The sequence below is a fragment of the Kryptolebias marmoratus genome, linkage group LG12, assembly GCF_001649575.2.
Source record: "Kryptolebias marmoratus isolate JLee-2015 linkage group LG12, ASM164957v2, whole genome shotgun sequence".
Lineage (NCBI taxonomy): Eukaryota > Metazoa > Chordata > Actinopteri > Cyprinodontiformes > Rivulidae > Kryptolebias > Kryptolebias marmoratus.
Window position 1 is genome coordinate 23076453 of NC_051441.1, and position 20066 is coordinate 23096518.

At 38.4% G+C, this 20066-nt stretch overlaps 1 protein-coding gene across 1 annotated transcript in view; it reads left to right on the plus strand.

Annotated features, from left to right (window-relative positions):
• The window catches only part of mettl22 (methyltransferase like 22), a 39096-nt gene extending 19255 nt beyond the window's left edge, over positions 1 to 19841 (plus strand). The window contains exons 9-12 of the mRNA XM_017439453.3: positions 3558 to 3638; positions 5447 to 5549; positions 10330 to 10498; positions 19646 to 19841. Coding sequence (XP_017294942.1) covers positions 3558 to 3638; positions 5447 to 5549; positions 10330 to 10498; positions 19646 to 19720 — 428 coding nt within the window. The 3' untranslated portion in view covers positions 19721 to 19841. The remainder of the gene's footprint in view (positions 1 to 3557; positions 3639 to 5446; positions 5550 to 10329; positions 10499 to 19645) is intronic.
• The last annotated feature ends 225 nt before the right edge of the window (positions 19842 to 20066 follow it).

The following is a 20066-nucleotide window of genomic DNA, read 5'->3' on the forward strand; positions in this document are numbered from 1 at the left end:
GACCCGCCCGTGGTGCAGAGGCGGCGGCGTCCGGCAGACCCGCCCGTGGAGCTGAGGCGTCGTCGACCCCCTCTGAAGCGGCCTGGCGAGGAGCGTCGACCACCGACCCCGCAGACACCGCAGAACAAGTCCCTGACAGCCTTTTCATCCACCCACGCAACTGGCTGAAGAGATAGTCCTGATGAGTGAGCTGAGAGGTTGATTGAGAGGTTCTGAAAACTATCCATCTGGCCTTTAGAAATAATTTTACTGATTGTTGTTATGCCCAATTGGAGTCACTGTTTGAATCTATGATCATACTTTGCCGGTAGGAAATGCGGGTCAAAAACAAGCTAGCCCAGAACCCTAATTTGTCCCTGAAGCCAAAACATCTTTATAATTTGTAGCCATATTCTAATGGCTGTACTTAGACAGAAGTTCCCAAGCTGCAGAATTGATTTTATGCAATGTACACAACCCAGTACAGATTGTGGTGGTATTTCAGTCAGGGAAGATTCCAACCCTTTCCATCTAGCCGCATAAGACTCATCATACCACAATCAAGAAGTCTTAACTGGGCTGTGAAGTAGTAATATCTAAGACATGGCAAAGCCATACCTCCCCTGTCCCTCGATAACTGTAGGATTGAGTACTTTATACAGGTTTTTGTTTTATTTCCACACGAATGTAGATATATCTGTCCCATTCTCTGAATTGACTAAGGGGTATCTCCACAAGTAGTGCATTAAAAAAATAGTCATTTGGGTAAAATCACCATTTTAATTTCTTAATTCTTTCACCAATATCCAGGGGGAATATAGCCCATCTGTCCATATTTCTGTTAGTTATCTTTGTTATGTTTTCATAGTTGCAGATAGAAAGACAGGAGAGGGCCCTTTATATACACACTCCCAAATATTGGATGTGTGACAAGTTCCAATTAAAATCATATTGTCTAGCTAAATCTTGGGTGGGAGTAAAATTGAATAGAAGGGCTTGGGTTTTATTAACAATAAGAGAGTATCCAGAAAGCGATCCAATTGTTTTAAGGGCATTCATAAGCACAGGTATGGTAGAGTCTGGGTACAGCAGAGTTACCAGAACATCGTCGGCATATAAACAAGTTTTGTATTCAATACCATTTATGTTTATACCCTTAAGTTCTTCTTTCTGTCTGATTATCTGTGCTAAGGGTTCAATAAACAGGCTAAATAGGAATGGGCCATGGGGACATCCCTGGCGGCAGCCTCTTTGAAGTTTTATTTGGTTAGATATTATCATTGCAGTTGGAGACCTATATAATGCCTTGATGGAGTTTATAAACTGTTCTGAAAAGCCAAATCTACCCATAGGGGCACCGCATGATCAGGCATCGCATGATACAACAATATTTCTTTTGAACATATTGTGACTGCAGACAGATTCAAGTGTTATTGTTACAGGTAAATTATACAACTCACTGGTTTTAGCTAACTTTTACACACCCGTCTCAGATTATGTAGAATTTTTTAAATGTTTATTTTGACTATTACCAGACCTTAATACATATCCCCTGAAATCTCTGTTTTATTGGTATAACAGTCACTTGAACCTGTCTCAGGTGGCAGATAATTGAATTCACAGCATAATTAAAAGAAAGTCCTAGATTGGGTAGACTTATCCCAACAAATCAAAGCGACTGATAAGCAATATGCCCTAAGTCAAAATCCAAACCTTTATAAAACACATTTGGAACTTAAAATCAGATTTGAGTTGCTCACAACTCATTCAGCATAGTATTTGCTTCTGGCTACGTTTTTTTGTTTGTTTGTTTTTTTCCTGTCTGTTTTTGGTTTACATTTATTTTGATATCAATACAGTGTATTTGGTCCTGTCAAGATTGAAACGTTTTGTTCTGCCTTGTTAATTTTTTTAAATAAAATGGTCTGGATAAAAAAACACAATCAATGCCCTACGTATAAAACATTTAGCCTGATATGCTTTAAACATCTGACGGAAAAACCGGCCCTCCATCTGTTCCTTGCTGGATACTGTGCCTGAAAAGTTTTCATTATGTCCACATATTTGTGTGCAGTGGCTCAGGACGTAAGGGTAAGGGTTCGTCCTGTAACTGGAGGGTTGCTGGTTTGAGCCCCCACTCTGTCAGTCTCAGCCGATGTGTCCTTGGGTAAGACACTTCACCTGCCTTGCCTACTGGTGGTGGTCAGAGGGCTCGGTGGTGCCGGTGTGATGGCAGCCTCACTTCTGTCAGCCCGCCCCAGGGTAGCTGTGGCTACAATGTAGTTTACCACCATCAGTGTGTGAATGTGTGGATGAATGGGTGAATGATTGTAGTGTGAAGCGCTTTGGGGTCCTTGGACTAGATAAAGCGCTATATAAGTGCAAGCCATTTACCATATTTGGACTGACACGACTCCTAGTCAGGACTCACTGTATTGCAATCTGTCTTTTTTTTTTTTTTAGTTTAATTACACAAAGTAGAAGTTTCACTTTGTTGTCAGTCTACAGTCATACAGTCTATGGTTTGTATGTATGCAGCCTACCCAGCATGTAAGATTTATGGGCATGGTTCATGTCTTATTTCCTTTTTCTGGTGTATTTCTGTAGCAGCTTTACAGTGTCACATACAGGTCTGGCATAGTTACAACATCATTTGTTTTCTGTTTCCATGTGGATTCAAACATTTCTAGAAAATGGTGTATTTACCAGTACATTTTTAGAAACAACAAATAAAACGATTGCTTAAAAAAATGTTCCTGTGTGGACAAGGCCTAAGACCTTTGACAAGGTGTGATAGCAGGGCTGTTGGTAAAAGCAGAGTGCTACTCATGCTGTCCTGTCTCACCTAAATATATGCATTTATGGCCATTTTGATAAATACATTTTGAGATGTTGATGCATAATGGGCCTAGTTTAGTGCTATAAACGGAATCAACCACTTTCTGATCATCAAAACCTGTGACGGATTGTGACCTCTGTGGCTGATTTTTCCTAACTAACCACTACAGGGCTTCTGTCAGAAAACACACTGGTCATCAGAGGGGTTTGAAGATTTACTGATGAACAATGTATTCATTACAGAACAGAGCAGTTTCTGAAAATAAAGAAATAAAGATCTAATTCACTATTGCTGTAAATTAAACACAGAAAATAAACAACAGTGAATAAACTTATGCATCAGTACTAATATTGTTTGTCATAAATAATGCTTTAACCTAAACAATGTGAAATATTAACTGAAAGTACTCTGACAAACAGCTCAAAGCTAACAGCTCAGTTAGCTTTAAAGCTAAATCACGATCATATTCACTGTAAAAAATGGATGTTTTAAAGGTTGCAAACGTACACTAAACTAAATAACACCATAAGAAGTGATGAGTAACATCCACACATTCATATCCCGACTGTTTACACCACTCACATCGTCAGTGACTGCTGCATCGCTCGTAACAAATCGGGTGAAGAACGCGAAGAAGGAACATGAAACTGCTCTAGACACCTTCAAAATAAAAGCATGAATAAGAAACGTTGACTGCCTGAAGAATTATTAACCCTATCCATTTGTCTGTTTTTTGTAGATGCTGATGTGGCATTTAGTTGGACTGAGGAGGAAATAGCTGATCTCTATGATAACACCAGCTTCATCATTGCAGCTGATGGTAGGTTGTCAAACCAATGAATGAACTAATATTGATTTATATCAGCATGGATTATTGGGTGGAACCATACTTGAACCAGAACTGTTACAATTTTCTATTCTAAAGGGAAAAATCTAAGGAAGTAGCTTATTCTTTGCTCTTTTTCTGACACATGGACGGTGTGAAGGACCAGATGAGTTTTATTGAAACTCGTAGAAGAAAAACATTACATTACATTCATGTAATTTGTGTTCTCTCTGCTGCTGGTGGAATGCGGATGTGTTTCTTTTCCCTCTGTCTCCTGAACCCCCCCCACCCCTCCACCCCCCTCTCTCTGCCTGTCTGCCCTGCTCTCTTTTTGGAGCCTGTCTTTTGCATATTCTCCAAAATTTATTAATTATGGAACTGGTCAACTGGTCTCTCAACGCAATTGATCAAATTTTCTCGACGGGAAGATGGGGCGAGGGAGAGCCCACCTGCCCAGATGGGACATTTTTTGCTGGATACACAATGGATTCTCGGAGGAAATGGAATATTGTTTGTCTGACGATTTTGTCTCTGGAAGACATGGAAGATCTTCACATATTTGTGTTTTTGATAACAGGACTTCTGCTGTTTGGATTAGGCAGTTACCTGACTTATCGTCAAATTCATTAGATGGGTTCGGCGAACTACACTCAGACTGTGTGGTTACGGGGACTGAATCGCAAGTTGAATGCGATCCTGTTACAGGACCGCAGACTGAATTGTGGTTCCGGGACTCATGAATGATGGGTTTCATCTTGGAGAAAGTTGCTCGCTCAAATCAGGTGGAATGGACCTGGAATTTGGCTGTTTGGATTCGCCACTGAGAAGTATCAGCAAGACTTTTTAAGGCAGACGGAAAACACAATGTCGGCCTGACCCAAAACAATTATTGTTTTGTGAATTCTGGCTCCCTTCGCTGGACTTGGCTAGCTATCTTCAATTTCTCCCCAGATTTTATGAAAACAAGATGCTCTGCCCCCTCCCTTGCCTAAGGGCATCTGTGGATCTGCTCTGGGCTGGTTGATAAACATTCCATCATATTATCAAAGACAATTTAAAACAGTTTATGTTAGCTTATTTAGTCTTCCTGTACATTTAGCTTAGTTTAGTTTATCTTAGCTGATTTTTTAGATATTGTCAGATTGTTAGATTCCTAATTGTTGTTTAATTTAGCTTTAACTTTATCATGATTTCATTTAGATTATTTTAGCTACAATTTTGATGTCTTAGCTCATGTTTAGATATGTTTAGTTTCATGATTTTATTTAGATTATCTTATATTTCATTTAGATTATACATGATTGATGTTTTTACTTCTGTATCTCTATATTTGATTATGTACCTGATTGTTGTTTCTGTGTTGTAAAGTGAATTTCACTTCACTTCATGCACAGCAAGTTATTGCTCACCCATCCTAATCATTTAATTCAGGTTTCATGTTCAATTGTGGTTTCATGTTCTTACATCATGAAAACCTGCCGTTTTACCGGGGAGGTGAAGAAATTTTATTTCAACTGTATGTCTGTTGTTTGTTTCAAATCCCTTGTCTTACCTGAACCTATTGTCTCAAAGTTCAGTGGAAGCTGAGTTAGGAATTTTTTACTTAACCCTCCTGAAGCCCTCGTAACTGAAGAGATGTAGTAATTTTGTGGCCAAATGTGAAAATAATTTGTGTTCAGTGTGTCTCAATTTCAGATTTGTGCACCCATATTTTTCTTTGATATCTTGCGATATTTTTCCAGCAGTGAGTTCTCAGTCTGATGAATGAGCCATATATTTTGATGTTTGTGTCTCTCAACTAGTTTGCTATGATGATGACCTGACAGATGGCTTTTTCCGAACATTATACCGACTCTGCAGCAGTTTTACTCACACCTGTACAGTCTTCATCTCTTTAGAGAAAAGGTAAGATAAAATTAATCAATACTAGTTAATCTAGCATTTTGACTTTGGTTAATCCATGTTTGATGACATAAGGTTTCTGCCATTATGTCCAGCCAAATTAAACAAATTGCAGCAGAGTTACTGAATGTGATTTTTTTTTCTCACATGGTGTTTGAAGGCACAAATGCCATCTCAAGTTACACAAATTGCTAAAAATGTTTAGAAAGTAGTTATCATGACATGTAAGCATGTTTTTTTCTGTAAGATAAATAGCACAAAAACTAAAACTTCTGTTGTTTGTTGCTGATACAATGTAGTGTTAATATGATGACCATCAAATGCTGTTGTTGTGTATTTTTGCTTTGCTGACATTCATCTCACAAAGCCAATACTCCACATGTATCTCTTCTGTTACTCTATTGACTGTTTACATGGAAGCTGAAAGGAACATTATTACATTCTGACAATAAATGCATCAAATGTCTCAGATTATCACATATCTGGGTTGATGGTCAGCTCTAACTTTGCATGAATTAAGAAAATATTCCAGCCATTTTGTAGTGAAGTTCTGTGGAAGGATTTAAAAAATCAACAACTTTTACTTGTTGTGGATAGTTTTTAACAACCTCAATTTTGAGAAAAAGAATTTAATTCTTAAAGGATTGATGGGCTCATGGCTAGTCCAAACACAGCTAACATTAAAGTGGATTGCTGTAGTGGTTTCATGAACCTTTAAACTGCCATCAGTTTTGCATTAGATGGTTAATTACAGTTCTGTGAAAAAGGATGTGCCCTTTACAGATTATTCTGTTTTTGCTTTTTTCATCACACTTAAATGTTTCAGCTCAGCAAACAAATCATAATATCAGACAAAGATAACCTGAGTAAATACAAAATGCAGTTTTTAAACTATGAATTCATTTATTAAGGGAAAAAAGATATCCAAACCAACTTGGCCCTATGTAAAAAAAAAAAAGTAAATGCCCTCCTTGTTAAAACATGAAATAACTGTGATTTTATTTTTGGAAAGCTGAGTTCAGTTTTACTTGCCACACCTGTATTACTTGGACAAAATATTTAATTTCCACCCCTTCGTAAGGCTGTCGTATGACTGCACACAGATTATGTTACTTTTCATGTATGAAAAAACATTATAAGTTCAGTGCCGTGAAGACCTGGCTTTGTATGGTCGATGTTAGTATGCCAAATAAAGTGAAAGTGTGGAATCTCTTATCAGTGCGTCTAGCTGTCTCATAAGTTAGACTACTACAGCAAGTTGAGGAGGCTAACCACCTGTTGTTACCTCTCCCACATCAACTGCACCATCACAGTTTGTCAGTATAACCTGGTTACGGCTAATTTTTTTCAGTTGTTTATAAGCTGTCAGAAGTACATTAACCCAAAAGAACCTTGATGTGTTCATACTCAAAATAACTTCAGTGAGACGCTTCTTGTACCCATCATTGTAACCACCCTCAACGCAGAACTGTTTCAGCTGTTAGACATTAGAGTTGTTTTTGTTTTGTTTTTTACATGTAAAACCTGTTTCAAGTCCTTCCACAGTTTCTTGATAGGATTAAGATTTGGAGACCTCTTTCAATGTCTTACGGTCTGCTCTTAAAGTGAACTTGTTTGGACAGCCAGGCCCCGGGCATGTTGGAAGTTGTTTAGAATGTCCTCCTTTGGCAACTGATAGCAGTTTCAAACTTAAGTGGCCCAATATGATTCACAAAACTGTCTGAAAATGAGCCCCACTCTGGGGCTGGCCACACCCCAAACAAGGCAAAAAAAAACCAAACATTAGGAGCATTATCCTCTCCAGTTACATTAAACAATGTGAGAAAAAATTTAGACCAGAATCTCTTCATGGAGGGACAGCTCCGAAAAAGTGTGAGTAATTTCTCTGTAGCCTGTTGGCTTCGTTCATACAGAGGGGACATTGTGTCAAATATTTTTGCAAGCCTAGTTTTAGTGTAGTGAGTTTGATGTATGATCAGGCATCGCATGAAACTGTGCCTAGCACAGATTGAAGATCTGTATAATTAATTAAATAATTAAGTCAAGTCAAATTTATTTATATAGAACTTTTCAGAAACAAGGTAGCTCAAAGTGCTTTACAACATGAAAACACAATAATACAGAGCAAAAGTAACATAAAACATGCAATAATATAAAAAGCTAAACTAAACTTATCTAAAACATGAGCTAAAATAATCTAAATGAAATAAATGATTAAAAGTAACATAAACAGATGAAAAACTAAGTTAGGAAGTCATACTAATTCATATTAAAGATAAACTGAGGAAGATATAAGATAGATACTAAGCTAACATAAACTAAACTAGGATTTAAAAACCTCAGCTAAACAGATCAGAAATGATAAAAACTAGGATATACTACACTAAAATAAACTAATTGTACAGGAAGGCTAAGCTTGTCAGGATTCTGAACTTTTCTAAATTGAGCAGCTCGGCGTCAGACAGACACGGGAGACCAACGTAACGAGAAGTGCATTTATTTACAGTGAACAGGTAAAGCGAGGATGAACGGGAACCAGGACCTGAAAACAGAGGATGTAGTGAGTCTTGGGTTTTCCTCTGTGAATGAGCAGGTAAGTGTCAATAATGTTGAATTCCAGATGAGAGCTCTTACGGTGTGAAGAACGGTGCACAGCACGAAGGTGAGTAGATGAGGTAAGTATTTCCCAGTAGCAGGTTGGCAGGTTCTCCAGGAGGCAACAGGTAAGTATCCTTTCCAGGCAGGCAGACAGGCACAGGCAAACAGGTAGGTATCTTATCTTCGTGGCGGGTTCTAAAAACAGACCAGACTGGATCCACAGAGGTCAGGTAATCCTGGGTAGGTATGGAGCAAACACAAAAATGCAAAAGCTCAAAAAGAGTTCACACGAATACAAAAAGTTATAAGAGGCTTAGCACTTTACCACAAAGGCAAAAATAATGCTCAATCGCTGGTCTGGTTCCCACCACGGCCTTAAGTACCAAACGTCTCCTGATGAGCCTGATCTGCCGCAGGTGTGGAGGGAGTGGAGAAGAGCTGCCAATCAGCCGCCGAGACGGCCCACCAGGAAGTACAAACACAAACACCTCCAGAATCACCACAAAGCTAGGCTAAATTTATCTAAAACATAGACTAAACTAAAATATAAAATAAGCTTAGCCAAGCAAACTAAAATAAGTTTAAGTAAGCAAAGGCAGCATAAAACTAATTCATACAAAAATAAACTGAGGAAAACAAAACTAAGATATAATAAGCTAACATAAACTTAACTACAATTTAAAAACCTCATCTGAACAGACTAAGATAAACTACACCTTTGCTAATGCTAATTCAAGTAACGTTTCAGGCAACCCAGCTATGCTAATGCTGATTCAGTTACAGGTTAAGCTAATTCAACTATGCTAATGAGACAAAGTGGGAGGAGCAACATTAAACATGGACATTGGAGAAGGAGGGAGGGGTGGAGCTACGCGTGTGGGGAGGGAGTGAGGGAGGGAGGGAGGAATTGAGAGGGTGACAGCAATGGTGGAGGAACCCCCGTGGATACTGTTCCAGATAGGCCTCTCTGTTATAGTCCTGATAGTGATGGAAAGTTTTATCAGCCGGCCTTGGGACCTAGCCATCACAGATCCACAGGTGTCCTGGGGTAGGGAGAGGAACTGATGGGAGAAGAACATCAAGTTTACATAACAGAGATAACCAGCCTTCCAAGGCCAACTCAGTGGAGCCAGATTCAGATAACAGAATTGTTTAGGTCAGAACGATGTCCTTAATTTCGAGCCGGCATAAAGAGGTTAACTGGTACATCACAATGGCAAATCCAAGCAGCCCAATTAATGTGGTCCTCCATGCCAGACCGAGCCCGTAAGTTCTCCAAGGTCAATTACATTCGGCCAGCGAGTTCTGAGGTCTACAGCTGGCCCGCGACTCACAAGAGTCGGGCCCAGTATGGGCCTATGTTCACACAGCAACTGAGTAACACCTTGTTGCTGAAAAGTTCTATATAAATAATTTAAGAGTGGCTCCAAAGGAAAAATGACAATCAAAAATAAGGACAGATGGGAGGGGATGAAACACAGAGAAGAAAAAAGCGTCCCCTCACCGAAACAGAGAAAAAAAATCAATAAAAATATAAATAATTAGGATTTCTTATTTTCTAGTCCATTCCATCCAGAGCTTTGGACCTCTGTAAGACTTCATGGTGAAGCCTGGGTGGTTTCTTGCTCCAAATAAAATCTAGAATCAGACTATTGTCCTTGTAGAAAAAAATTTGAGCTTGAAATATATTAAAACAGATATAAAAAGTGTGGGAAGATAATCATTTTGACAGCAATAATTCTATCGACCACAAAAAGATTTAGGAGAGACCATCACTCAAACATTGTGTTTAATTTGTATTGGCAAAAAGAGAGATTTTTTTTTTATTATAAAGATCAACTATTGTGTCAGCTATGTACACTCCAAGATAGAAAAAACAGAATTGGATATCTTGAATGATAAATTATCTCTGTTAACAGCAAATACTTTAGTTTTGCCAAGATTAAGTTTATATCCAGAAATTTTCCCAAATACATCTCAAAGTGTATCTACAATGGGTAAGATATTCATTGTTCATGATCTTCCACAGAACCCTAATCCAAATGGTGAAAATATCTTCTGAAGAAATGTATGACTCAAACTATTAAAATATCGAACTGCTTGCTTTCTTGTTAAGTGATTGTGTTTCTATGTGTTCCCAGAGTATACAAAAAAAAAGTATTTTCTTACTTCCATGTGTGACCAGGTTAAACTTCACACTGCAACACATGGATATTTCCTGCGATGCCTACAACCATTTCAAGCACTGTCTGTATGAGCTGCAGGACCTGGAGGATGGATGCTGCAGGTTCAGAGTGGATCAGGTCCCGTTAAACTTTTCACAGTTTCTTCTGTACGAGCGTGTTGAGCAACTGGTAAGAAAAACAGTTACACACATTATGCACACAGATTATCTTAACAGTGGAACATCTTACATATTTAAATTAAAATTAAAAAGTAAATCATTTTGAATTTGATGGCAGCAGCACATCTCAAAAAGCTGTTCCAGGGCCAAGTTTTCCACTGTGAAGCATCCTCTTTTCTTTTAACAGCACTTGACTCTTGACTCTGGCCTCATATGTTGGCTTGTGGATTTTTGAACTGTTTGGGCCCAGTGGGTGAGGGTCAGATTTTGGTTCCTATTTTTAACATGTAAGAAGAGGAACAAACTCTTGGAGACTGTCAGGATGTGCAGCAAAATTGCTGGCAAAGTCCTACAGAACCCCACTGACCTACACAAGGAGAGGTTAGTGAAAGGAGCCAGAACAGATCCTGATCACTCACTCCATGGTGAGTTCAGATTGCCTTTGACCAGATGCAATTATCTGGACTGAAAAATTCATTTATCCCTGCAGCAATCAGGCTTGTTAATGAGCAGTTGTGATTTCAGTGTTGAATTTAACAAATTGCCCCAGGACATAATAAAAATTCTTGAACTTGAAGTTGAGGACACCAGTTTCTGAAGGTTTTAGAGAGAAATGTTATCCCAGTCTTGTCTGATGTGAGATTCAAGCTGTTCAACAGTCCTGGATCAGATTTTTTGTTTCATGATGCATCAAATGTTTTAAGTTAGTTAGTGATCTGGACTGAAGGCAGGCCAGTTCAGCACCTGGACTTTTCTATGACAAATCCATGCTGTTGTAGTGGATGCAGAACATGGTTTAACATTGTGTTGCTGAAATATATAATGCCATCGAAAAAGGGGTGACGAATCCCCCCCCCCCCCCTTTTTCATCTTCTCAGTTACTTGTTCTTTCTCTAAAGCTCAGTTTGACCTTACTGAATCTTGATTGTTTAGTTGTGTACTATTCGTGAACACCTAATTAGTTAGAGATAGGTAACCCTTCTTTTAAAGCTTGAAGAAGAAAAAACATGAATCATGGAAAATTAAATTTGTTTATTTGATTATGTAACTTCTGAGATGTGAATAAAGATGGTTGATCATTATTTGTACAATTTTTTTTGATAAGAGATTATTGAACTATTCAAAATATCTTTATTAGGTTTGTCTTTTAGAGACTGATGACACTCAAATTTGTTCAGAAGAGGAAAGCCTTATCACCATTAGGGTGTATGTCTATATGTGTCCATAATTTCTTGGTGTGCTGATAAAAAGCTGAAAACAAAGCCTTGACAAGGCATGGATTTTCACTTGGTTACATCTATCTATCCATCCATTTTCTTTACCCGCTTCTCCATTCCGGGTCGCAGGCAGCTGGTGCCTATCTCCAGCAGTCATTGTGCAAGAGGCGGGGGACACCCTGGACAGGTCGCAAGTCCATTGCAGGGCCATATAGAGACAAACGAGACAAACAACCATTCACACTCTCACTCACACCTAGGGACAATTCAGTGACCAATTAACATGCATGTTTTTGTTCTGTGAGAAGAAACCGAGGTTTCAAGAGTAAACCCACAAATGTACGAGAGGGAACTTTCAAACTACATCCGGAAAGGGCCCAGGCCAGGAGGCAATCCTGCGACCTTCTCACTGGGAGACGACAGATCTAACCACTGTGCCGCCTTGCCACCCCAGTTGGGTTCAGTTTGTGTTTTTTTATGTTTCCCTGATGTCTCCTTTAATCTTCATCTTTGTTTGGTAACCTATATAAAGAAAACAGTATTGCTTAGAAGTGTTTTGTCATAAAGCCCAGTAGAGTAAAATACAAGTAAAGGAAGAAGGAAGAGAGATTCAGTAACCCGAAGACTGACTTTTATGGCTTTAGCGATAAGCTGGGTGTAGTGGCTGCATGTCACCCACAACCTTCCTCATCAGCTGACCAAGTAGACCCCCTGAAGATATCGCCTTGACTGCCAGCTACCTTGGGCAAATGCTGGCTAACTGAGACCTCACTAAGTCCTGGCTGAACTTGTCCTCCTCTCTCATGGTATTCCTGGTCTGATCAGCCAGCAAGACCACCCAGACAGATTGAGTGATCTGTGGCCCCAGAACATTAACCCAGTAAGGATCTGGATCTGGTGATAGAAAGCAGCTATGGGTTTTTAGCTGATGCACATTTAATAAAATCTCTTCCTCACCTGCAGTTCTATCAAAATAACTTAAAATGTGGCAGAGATATTAACACCCTTCTCATCCAAATTCCAAAACTAAGACCTTATCACATTAGTTTAAATTGTCTAAATTCTTGCATGGGTAAATCCTAAATCAACCTTCTGTTCATAGGATGTTTTTGGTTTAGATAAAGTGACGAGTCACTATTTTACTTATGATCATCATTTAGATCACTAGGATTAATTGTTACTTTGTTTTGTCTCATTAAATCATCAGTCTAAGTACTTACTAGTCATCCTTCAGAGTATTATTCCACAAATTCTTAGCTTTAACTTTTCGTGTTCTGCTGATTTTATTGTTGTTTGTTATTGATTCTATTTGATTTAGTTTATCTTTGTAATAAAACCTTAAAATACTAAATTTACTCTCCTTCAGGGTGAACAGTATGAGTAATCTAATGATTGAATTCCTATAAGGTATAATCAATCTTTTATTAGTAGATAACCCAACCTAGTGCCCCTACTTTAACGATAGCTCAAATATATGGTAAGTTGATGAAAGGTTATCACCTTCCTTAGCATCATGTATCTGCTACAGGTTGTTCTAAAACCTTTAAATAATTTCTTGCATTATTGACGCCTTTCCAGATGTGTAATCAGCCCATGCCATAGGCATAAATGCACCCCCATCCAATCACAGAGGCCAGTTTTTGAACGGTGCGCTGATAACATACTGTAGTACTGAGGACGTGGCATCTGTGGTTTCCCAGAAAAAGTCAAAATTTGAAAAATCTGACTACAGAACAGTTTTCCACTTTTCCTCAGTCTGTTTTAAATTAGCTTTGGATGGCAGCATTTCTGGATGGCGTTCACATATATTGTAGCTTTTTCTTTGGATGATAGAGCTTTTATTTGCATTTGTGGATAGTACAGTGAACTGTGTTTCCTTACAGTAATTTGTGTCAGTGTCCGAAGATCACAGGCATCTAATGCTGACTTTCAGCCTCTTCCTTTGAGGTCAGAGAATTCTTCACATTCTTGAATCTTTTTTTTTTTGTATATATTTATTTATTTAGAGTGTTCAACCATCCTCACAATAGCACATTCCCTTTTTTTTTTGAGAGAACAAAACTACAAAAATAAAACTCACCCACTCTCTCTATGTAGTAACATATGCAGTAAGATTACATTTAGGATTACACACAATATTTTTTGTAAGGCTAGAATAGGAGCAAAGTAATGCAACGAAAATATACAAAAAAAAAGTTGAGACAAGACAGTAATGATCAATATAAATCAGTCTCTCAAATCTAGTTTAGGGAATCCATATCCGGTCAAACTGCCGATGTCCCACGTATCAAATGGAGAATCTTTTCAGGAGTGCAGTATGACATCAATTCGTTGATCCAATGTTTCTGGTTTGGAGGTTCCATAGCTTTCCAATTTTTAAGTATGCACTTTTTTGCTGCGGATGATACTAACAGTACAAAATATTTCTTGCAAGGATATAATTTCAGCGACATAACATCTCCAAGTATCCAAATCTTGGGATCAGAATCTAAAAAGTGTCCACAGACCGCTGATGTTATCTGAATTACTTTATTCCAGTAGTTTTGCAAGTGTGCACAACTCCAAAGCATACAAAGAAGATTCCCAACCGACGTCTTACATCTCTTGCATTTGTCAGTGATACTGGCATTCAATTTACTCAATCTATATGGTGTATAATATATGTGGTGAAAAATGTTAAATTGAATTTGCCTGTGTTTTGTTGATACTAGTATTGTTTGAGATGAATTTAGTAATCTGCTCCAGTTTTTGTCATCATATTTGCAGCTTAAGTCCGATTCTCATTTGGATTTTTTTGAGCATTTCTCATAAGTTGGTAAATAGTCAAGAACAGTTTTGTAAACCAAAGAGATAAGTCCTTTTGTATTCGTGCGTTTGGGATCTAATAAACATGCTTCAAGCAGGGTTTCCTCTGGTTTATTTGAAAATATCTCTAATGTTTGGCTCTTAATCCAGTGTCTGACCTACAAGTATTTAAAGTGATTGCGACTATGTAAGTCATAGAATTCTGATAATTGATTGAAGCTGGCAAAGACATTGTTAGTATAAAGATCACCGTTTGATCTAATGCCTTTTTCTGACCCAAGTTTGTAATATGCCGTCTGCTATTGGCAGGGGAATGTTAGGATTATCTTTAAGTGGTGTGTTAACCAATATTTGTATGTTTAGATTTAAAAGAGCATGTAACTGGAGCCATGCATTATAGCTAGCCATAATTAAGGGGTTTGATGTAATTTTAGAGAGTTGCTGTTTTGAACCTACGAAAGGAATATTCGCCAATGAAATGGAATTTAATTCTTCTGTTCTATTGAGACCCATCTCGTATCGTTGTCATTTGAATAGATCCACATCCATAGAATGCAGAAATGGGAAGCCAAATAATATATTCTAAAATTTGGAAGGTTTAATCCACACATAGTATAGGGAGCGTGTAAGGTAAGAAGCTTGACTCTTGCAATCTTCTTTCGCCATAAAAATAGAGATATTGTTTTATCCAAATCTTTAAAAAATGTCATTGGAACTTTTATGGGGATACATTGAAATAGACATTTTGATTGAATTTACTCTGCCAATCAAAGATATTGGGAGATCCATCCATCGTTCTAATTCTGCTTTAGTTTTGTTAATTAATGCTGTGTAATTCTTTTGGTAAATTTGGTCAAGTGAAGAACTAATATTGATGCCAAGGTATGTAAAACCATCAGGACACCATTTAAATGAACCTGGTAATAATTTTGTCTCCTGTTCTGTCATATTAAGTGGAAACGCTTTACTCTTAGTATAATTGATTTTATAGCCCAAAACTGTACTGTATGACCCACAGCATGTGAGTAAAGGTGAAACAGATTTAGATGGCTGATGTATAAATACCAATAGATCCTCTGCATACAGCGCACGTTTATGCTCTTCTGTACCTACCTTTATACCTCTAATAGATAAGTCAGAGCGAATAGCAATCGCTAATGGCTCTATAGCAATGGAGAATTGGCTAGGAGAGCTTGGGCATCCCTGTCTACAGCCTCAGGAAAGTGTGAAGGCATCCGACAGAACTCAAATTAGTCAGAATCTGTGATCTGGGGTTATTAAAGAGTGTTCTTTTATATCTAAGAAACGTCTCACCATAATTTATAACTTTTAGAGTCTCAAAAAGAAAATCAGGTTCAATTCTGTCAAAAGTCTTCTCAGCGTCCATAGAAAGTGTTGCTAGGGGGTACCTCTTTCTTTTAGCTATATCAATAATATTAATAATATATCATCTTGTATAGAAAGTGTTCCATTTTCCATCCCGAACAGTGGATAGAAAAGCCTCCACCTCAGCTGGTGCAGAAAAAAGTTTCCATCCATCTTCATGCCGGATCCTCAGTTTTGCAGGGTAGCGGCTGGCATAGTCAGTAATTTTCTCCCACAGTTTTCTTCACCTTGTTGAAAGTGAGCATTTGCACTGTACCTAAATGCTGTAGTCTGGGTAAAACGAGACTTGTCCAACTGTATCGTCCCTTGTCCCTGGCCAGATGGAGCACTTTGTCTTTGTCCCTGATATTCAGAAACTTCACGAGAATAGGTCTGACCCGCTCTGACGCTCTCCCCAGGCGGTGTGCCCTCTCGATGGTGATCGGGGTTGGGAAGTGTTCCTCCCCGAGAAGTCGTGGGATTAGCCGTTCCACGTAACCGACCATATCGTTACCTTCAGACCTTTCTGGGATGTTTATAATTTTGACATTTGATCTCCTGCTCCGGTTTTTCAAGTCGTCCGTTTTCTCTTTCAGAAAAGTTATTTCCTTCTCCATTTTGAGAATGTGTGCTTGTGCGTCAGAGAGGTTGTCCTCGTTAGCTCCGATTCTAGTCTCTATTTCTTGAACCTGTTTGCCCAGCGTTGACAATGATAGCTCTATTTTTGTTAGCGTTTGTTGGATATGATCTGTCTTTTGATTTTTGTGCCCAGTGAGCTTTTCTTTCGACTCACGGATAGCCTTCATCAGGGATTTCAGTGTTGGTTTATCCTGATCAGTCGCCATCTTCCTCACATGTGAGAACTCTCCTTCGAGCCGATGAAAAAACTTCCCAAAAGCAGCTAGATTTCAGCACCAATAAGTCAGGTTCGAATAGTAAATACTTTGTCCACTGTTTTATAAATAAATTCTATATCTGGAGTGATGTGGTAATTGATATAAAAGTCATCTCCGCTGAGTCCTACCCGGAGCTCACAGACACACGTCTACCTGCAGTGGCTGCATCACGTGATCCCATTCTTAAATCTTTTGATAATATTATGAACTGCAGGTGATGAGATATTTAAAGTCCTCCCACTTTTCAATTGAAGAACATTATTCTGAAGTTTGTTCACTATTTTCTAGTTCAGTTTCTCACAGACTGGTGTACCTCTGCCCATATTTACTTCTGAGAGATTCAGCCTCTCTAAAATTCTCTTTTTATACCCAGTCTTCTTACTGACCTGTTGCAATTAACCTCCAGTTGTTTCTTATTTGTACCACACACATTTACAGCCTTTTGTTGCCATTGTCCTGTCTTGAGATGGGTTGATGCCATCAAATTCCAAACTACCTAAAAATGATACATTTGATATGTTAACTATGTACTATTGTGAATAAAATATTAGTTGATGAGATTTACAAATTATTGCATTTTGATTTTATTCACATTTTACACAATGTCCCAACTTTTTCAGAATTGGTATAGGCTACAACTGTTTACCTTTTGAAGTTAACCTGATATAGGATGGCTGCCACAGCTCATCAATCTCAAAAACCACAAAAAAGGCTACAACTCAGTTTATTTTACAGATATTAAGCTAAAGTTTGACATTGTGGTAGCTGACAGTCATCTCCAACACACAGTACATTTAGAAAGCATGACTTTTTTCACATTTGTTATGTTACAACCTTATTCCAAAATAGATTAAATTAAAAAAAAATTTAATGACAAAATGAGCAAAGTTAGTTTGAATTTTTGAAAAACTATTAAGAAGAAATCTTGCATGTACGTAAGTTTTCACAGCCTTTGCCATGAGAGGGCTGTACAATGCAACATATTTATTGCACGGGCTATGAAAAAAACTGTCTGTGCGACAGCTTTGCAAGCTGCTTGTTTTTTTTTATACTATAAGGAAGATGCGACATATGAAGCCATGTTACGTCACTATGCTACATAGTGGTTGTAGTCTATTGTGATAACCAGTTGTCACCGTATCAATGTAATTAGCCTTATATCAAACATGTGTTGTCACCAGTCCACTTTAATGTCCTGGTGACAACACTGATAGATGGTGGAATTCAGAAGCAGGATTTTCTGGCTGGATTGATATTTCAAACCTTTAACAGAAAATAAAACCAAACGAGTCCAAGAAGAAACAAAAACACAAACTGCACCAAACCGAGGTACGTCTGAGAAGAAGGGAAAAGTTTATAAGTACAACACGGAATGGAAAAAGGACTTTTTGTGGTTCGTTTACGATGCTAAGGCACAACTTCTCTTCTGTCAGTACTGTATAGAAGCTCTGAAAAAGATAAAATCAGACAACCCTTATGTTGTGGGAAAATTGATATTCAAAATGGACAATGTTAAAAAATACCACCCATCACATTCTGGCCAAGGATGCATTCATCTCACAACAACCGGAGCGTGCTGATACCATTCTTCACTCTCTAAAGACCGGAGTAACCAGAGCAGACGAGGCTGCACTTAAAGAAGTAAAGATGAAGATGAACGTGGCTTATTGCATGGCAAAGGAAGAGCTACAGTTCACTAAATTTAGGAGTTTGATATCAGTTTGCAAAATGAATGGAGAATCTGTAGACCACTATTAAAACAATGGCCAGTAGACATGCTGGAAGTGTAATATCACACACACACAATTATGGCTGTATTATATGCATACAAACGAAAACACTGCCAATGCATTTCTCTAAAAGTCATACAGTATACACACTACAGTATGACACAAATTGCACACATTTCGCAACGTATACTCACACACTTATGTATTAAACACATTTACATTAATATATATAAATGAAAAGGTTATTCTGTTTGCATTTTCATGGACAAATAACACGTTTCTAGATATTTATTGTTATTGTGTTTTCATTGTATGCATTAATGTTGTTTGTCAGTGTGTTTGAGTATTGATATGCACTACTTTTGGTTTTTAGAGATTTTAGAGACATTTTGTGCTGGTGTTAAAACTTTTTGTTCTGTGCTAAAAAAAAACCCAGCAACCTCTGTAGCACCAGTGCTATAAGCTAAAAAAGTTCTCTTACAGTCCTGCACGATACTCAAAATTTGATCTCAGGTGCATCCTATTTCAACTGATCATCCTTCAGATGTTTGTACAACTTGGTTGGAGTCTACAATTCAGTAGATTGGACAAGATTTGGAAGGACAAACACCTTTCTATATAAGGTGCCACAGTGCATGTCAGAGCACAAACCAAGCCATAAAGTATAAGAAATTGTCTGTAGACTTCCGAGACAGGATGAAGGCACAGAATTTGGGAAAGGGTCCAGAAACACCAGGGTATTGGTATTTTCCTACAGCTGGCTGCCTGGTCAATCTGAACAACCAGGGTAGAAGGACCTGGGTCATGGAGGTGACCAAGATTGATTGTCACTCTGACAGAGCTCCAGCACTGGTTGGTGGAGAGAGGAGAACCTTCCGGAAGAACAACCATTTCTGCAGAACTCCCCCAGTCAGACCTGTATAGTTAGGATTTAATCATAATGGCTACAACTCATTTCTCATGATAGGATGATCATAGTCTAAAATTCTGGCATGACAGGTGGTGGGAGATATGCAGTCTTACAAGGAAGTCTAGGATTTAATTGCTTTGTGTTTGTGATGCAATAAGATATGTTGGGAATGGACTTGTTTTTGATAATTATACATGTTTTATTTTGGTTTGTTTGTTTGTTTGTTTTTTGCAGGAGCTTTGGCAGTTGAGTGCAGCTCCTCTTCCACTGGAAAAAGCCGAGTCTGGTTCTGGCCTGTCTTCATCTTGACCAGATGTTTCCATTCAAGTGGGATGTTATGTGTTTTCACCATACCACTATGCAAAAAGAAAAAGCCCAGTTTGCCTACCTGTTGCAGGACCTGCTCCCAGCCATGTCCACTCCTCACAAATAGAGTTGACAGTCAGGGAATGAGATGATACTGAACAGCAGCTTCTTGCTGACAGAACCAGGCACTTAGTGGGTAAAACACAAAACAAATGCAACAGATATTGGATAGGAAGCATGAAAACACTGGACTCATCCTTACATGGATGTTTTAAATACTGTGTAGATTCTTTAGGTCAACCTGGGGACACCAGAGAGCTTGGGGAGGTGTGTGTGTGTGTGTGTGTGT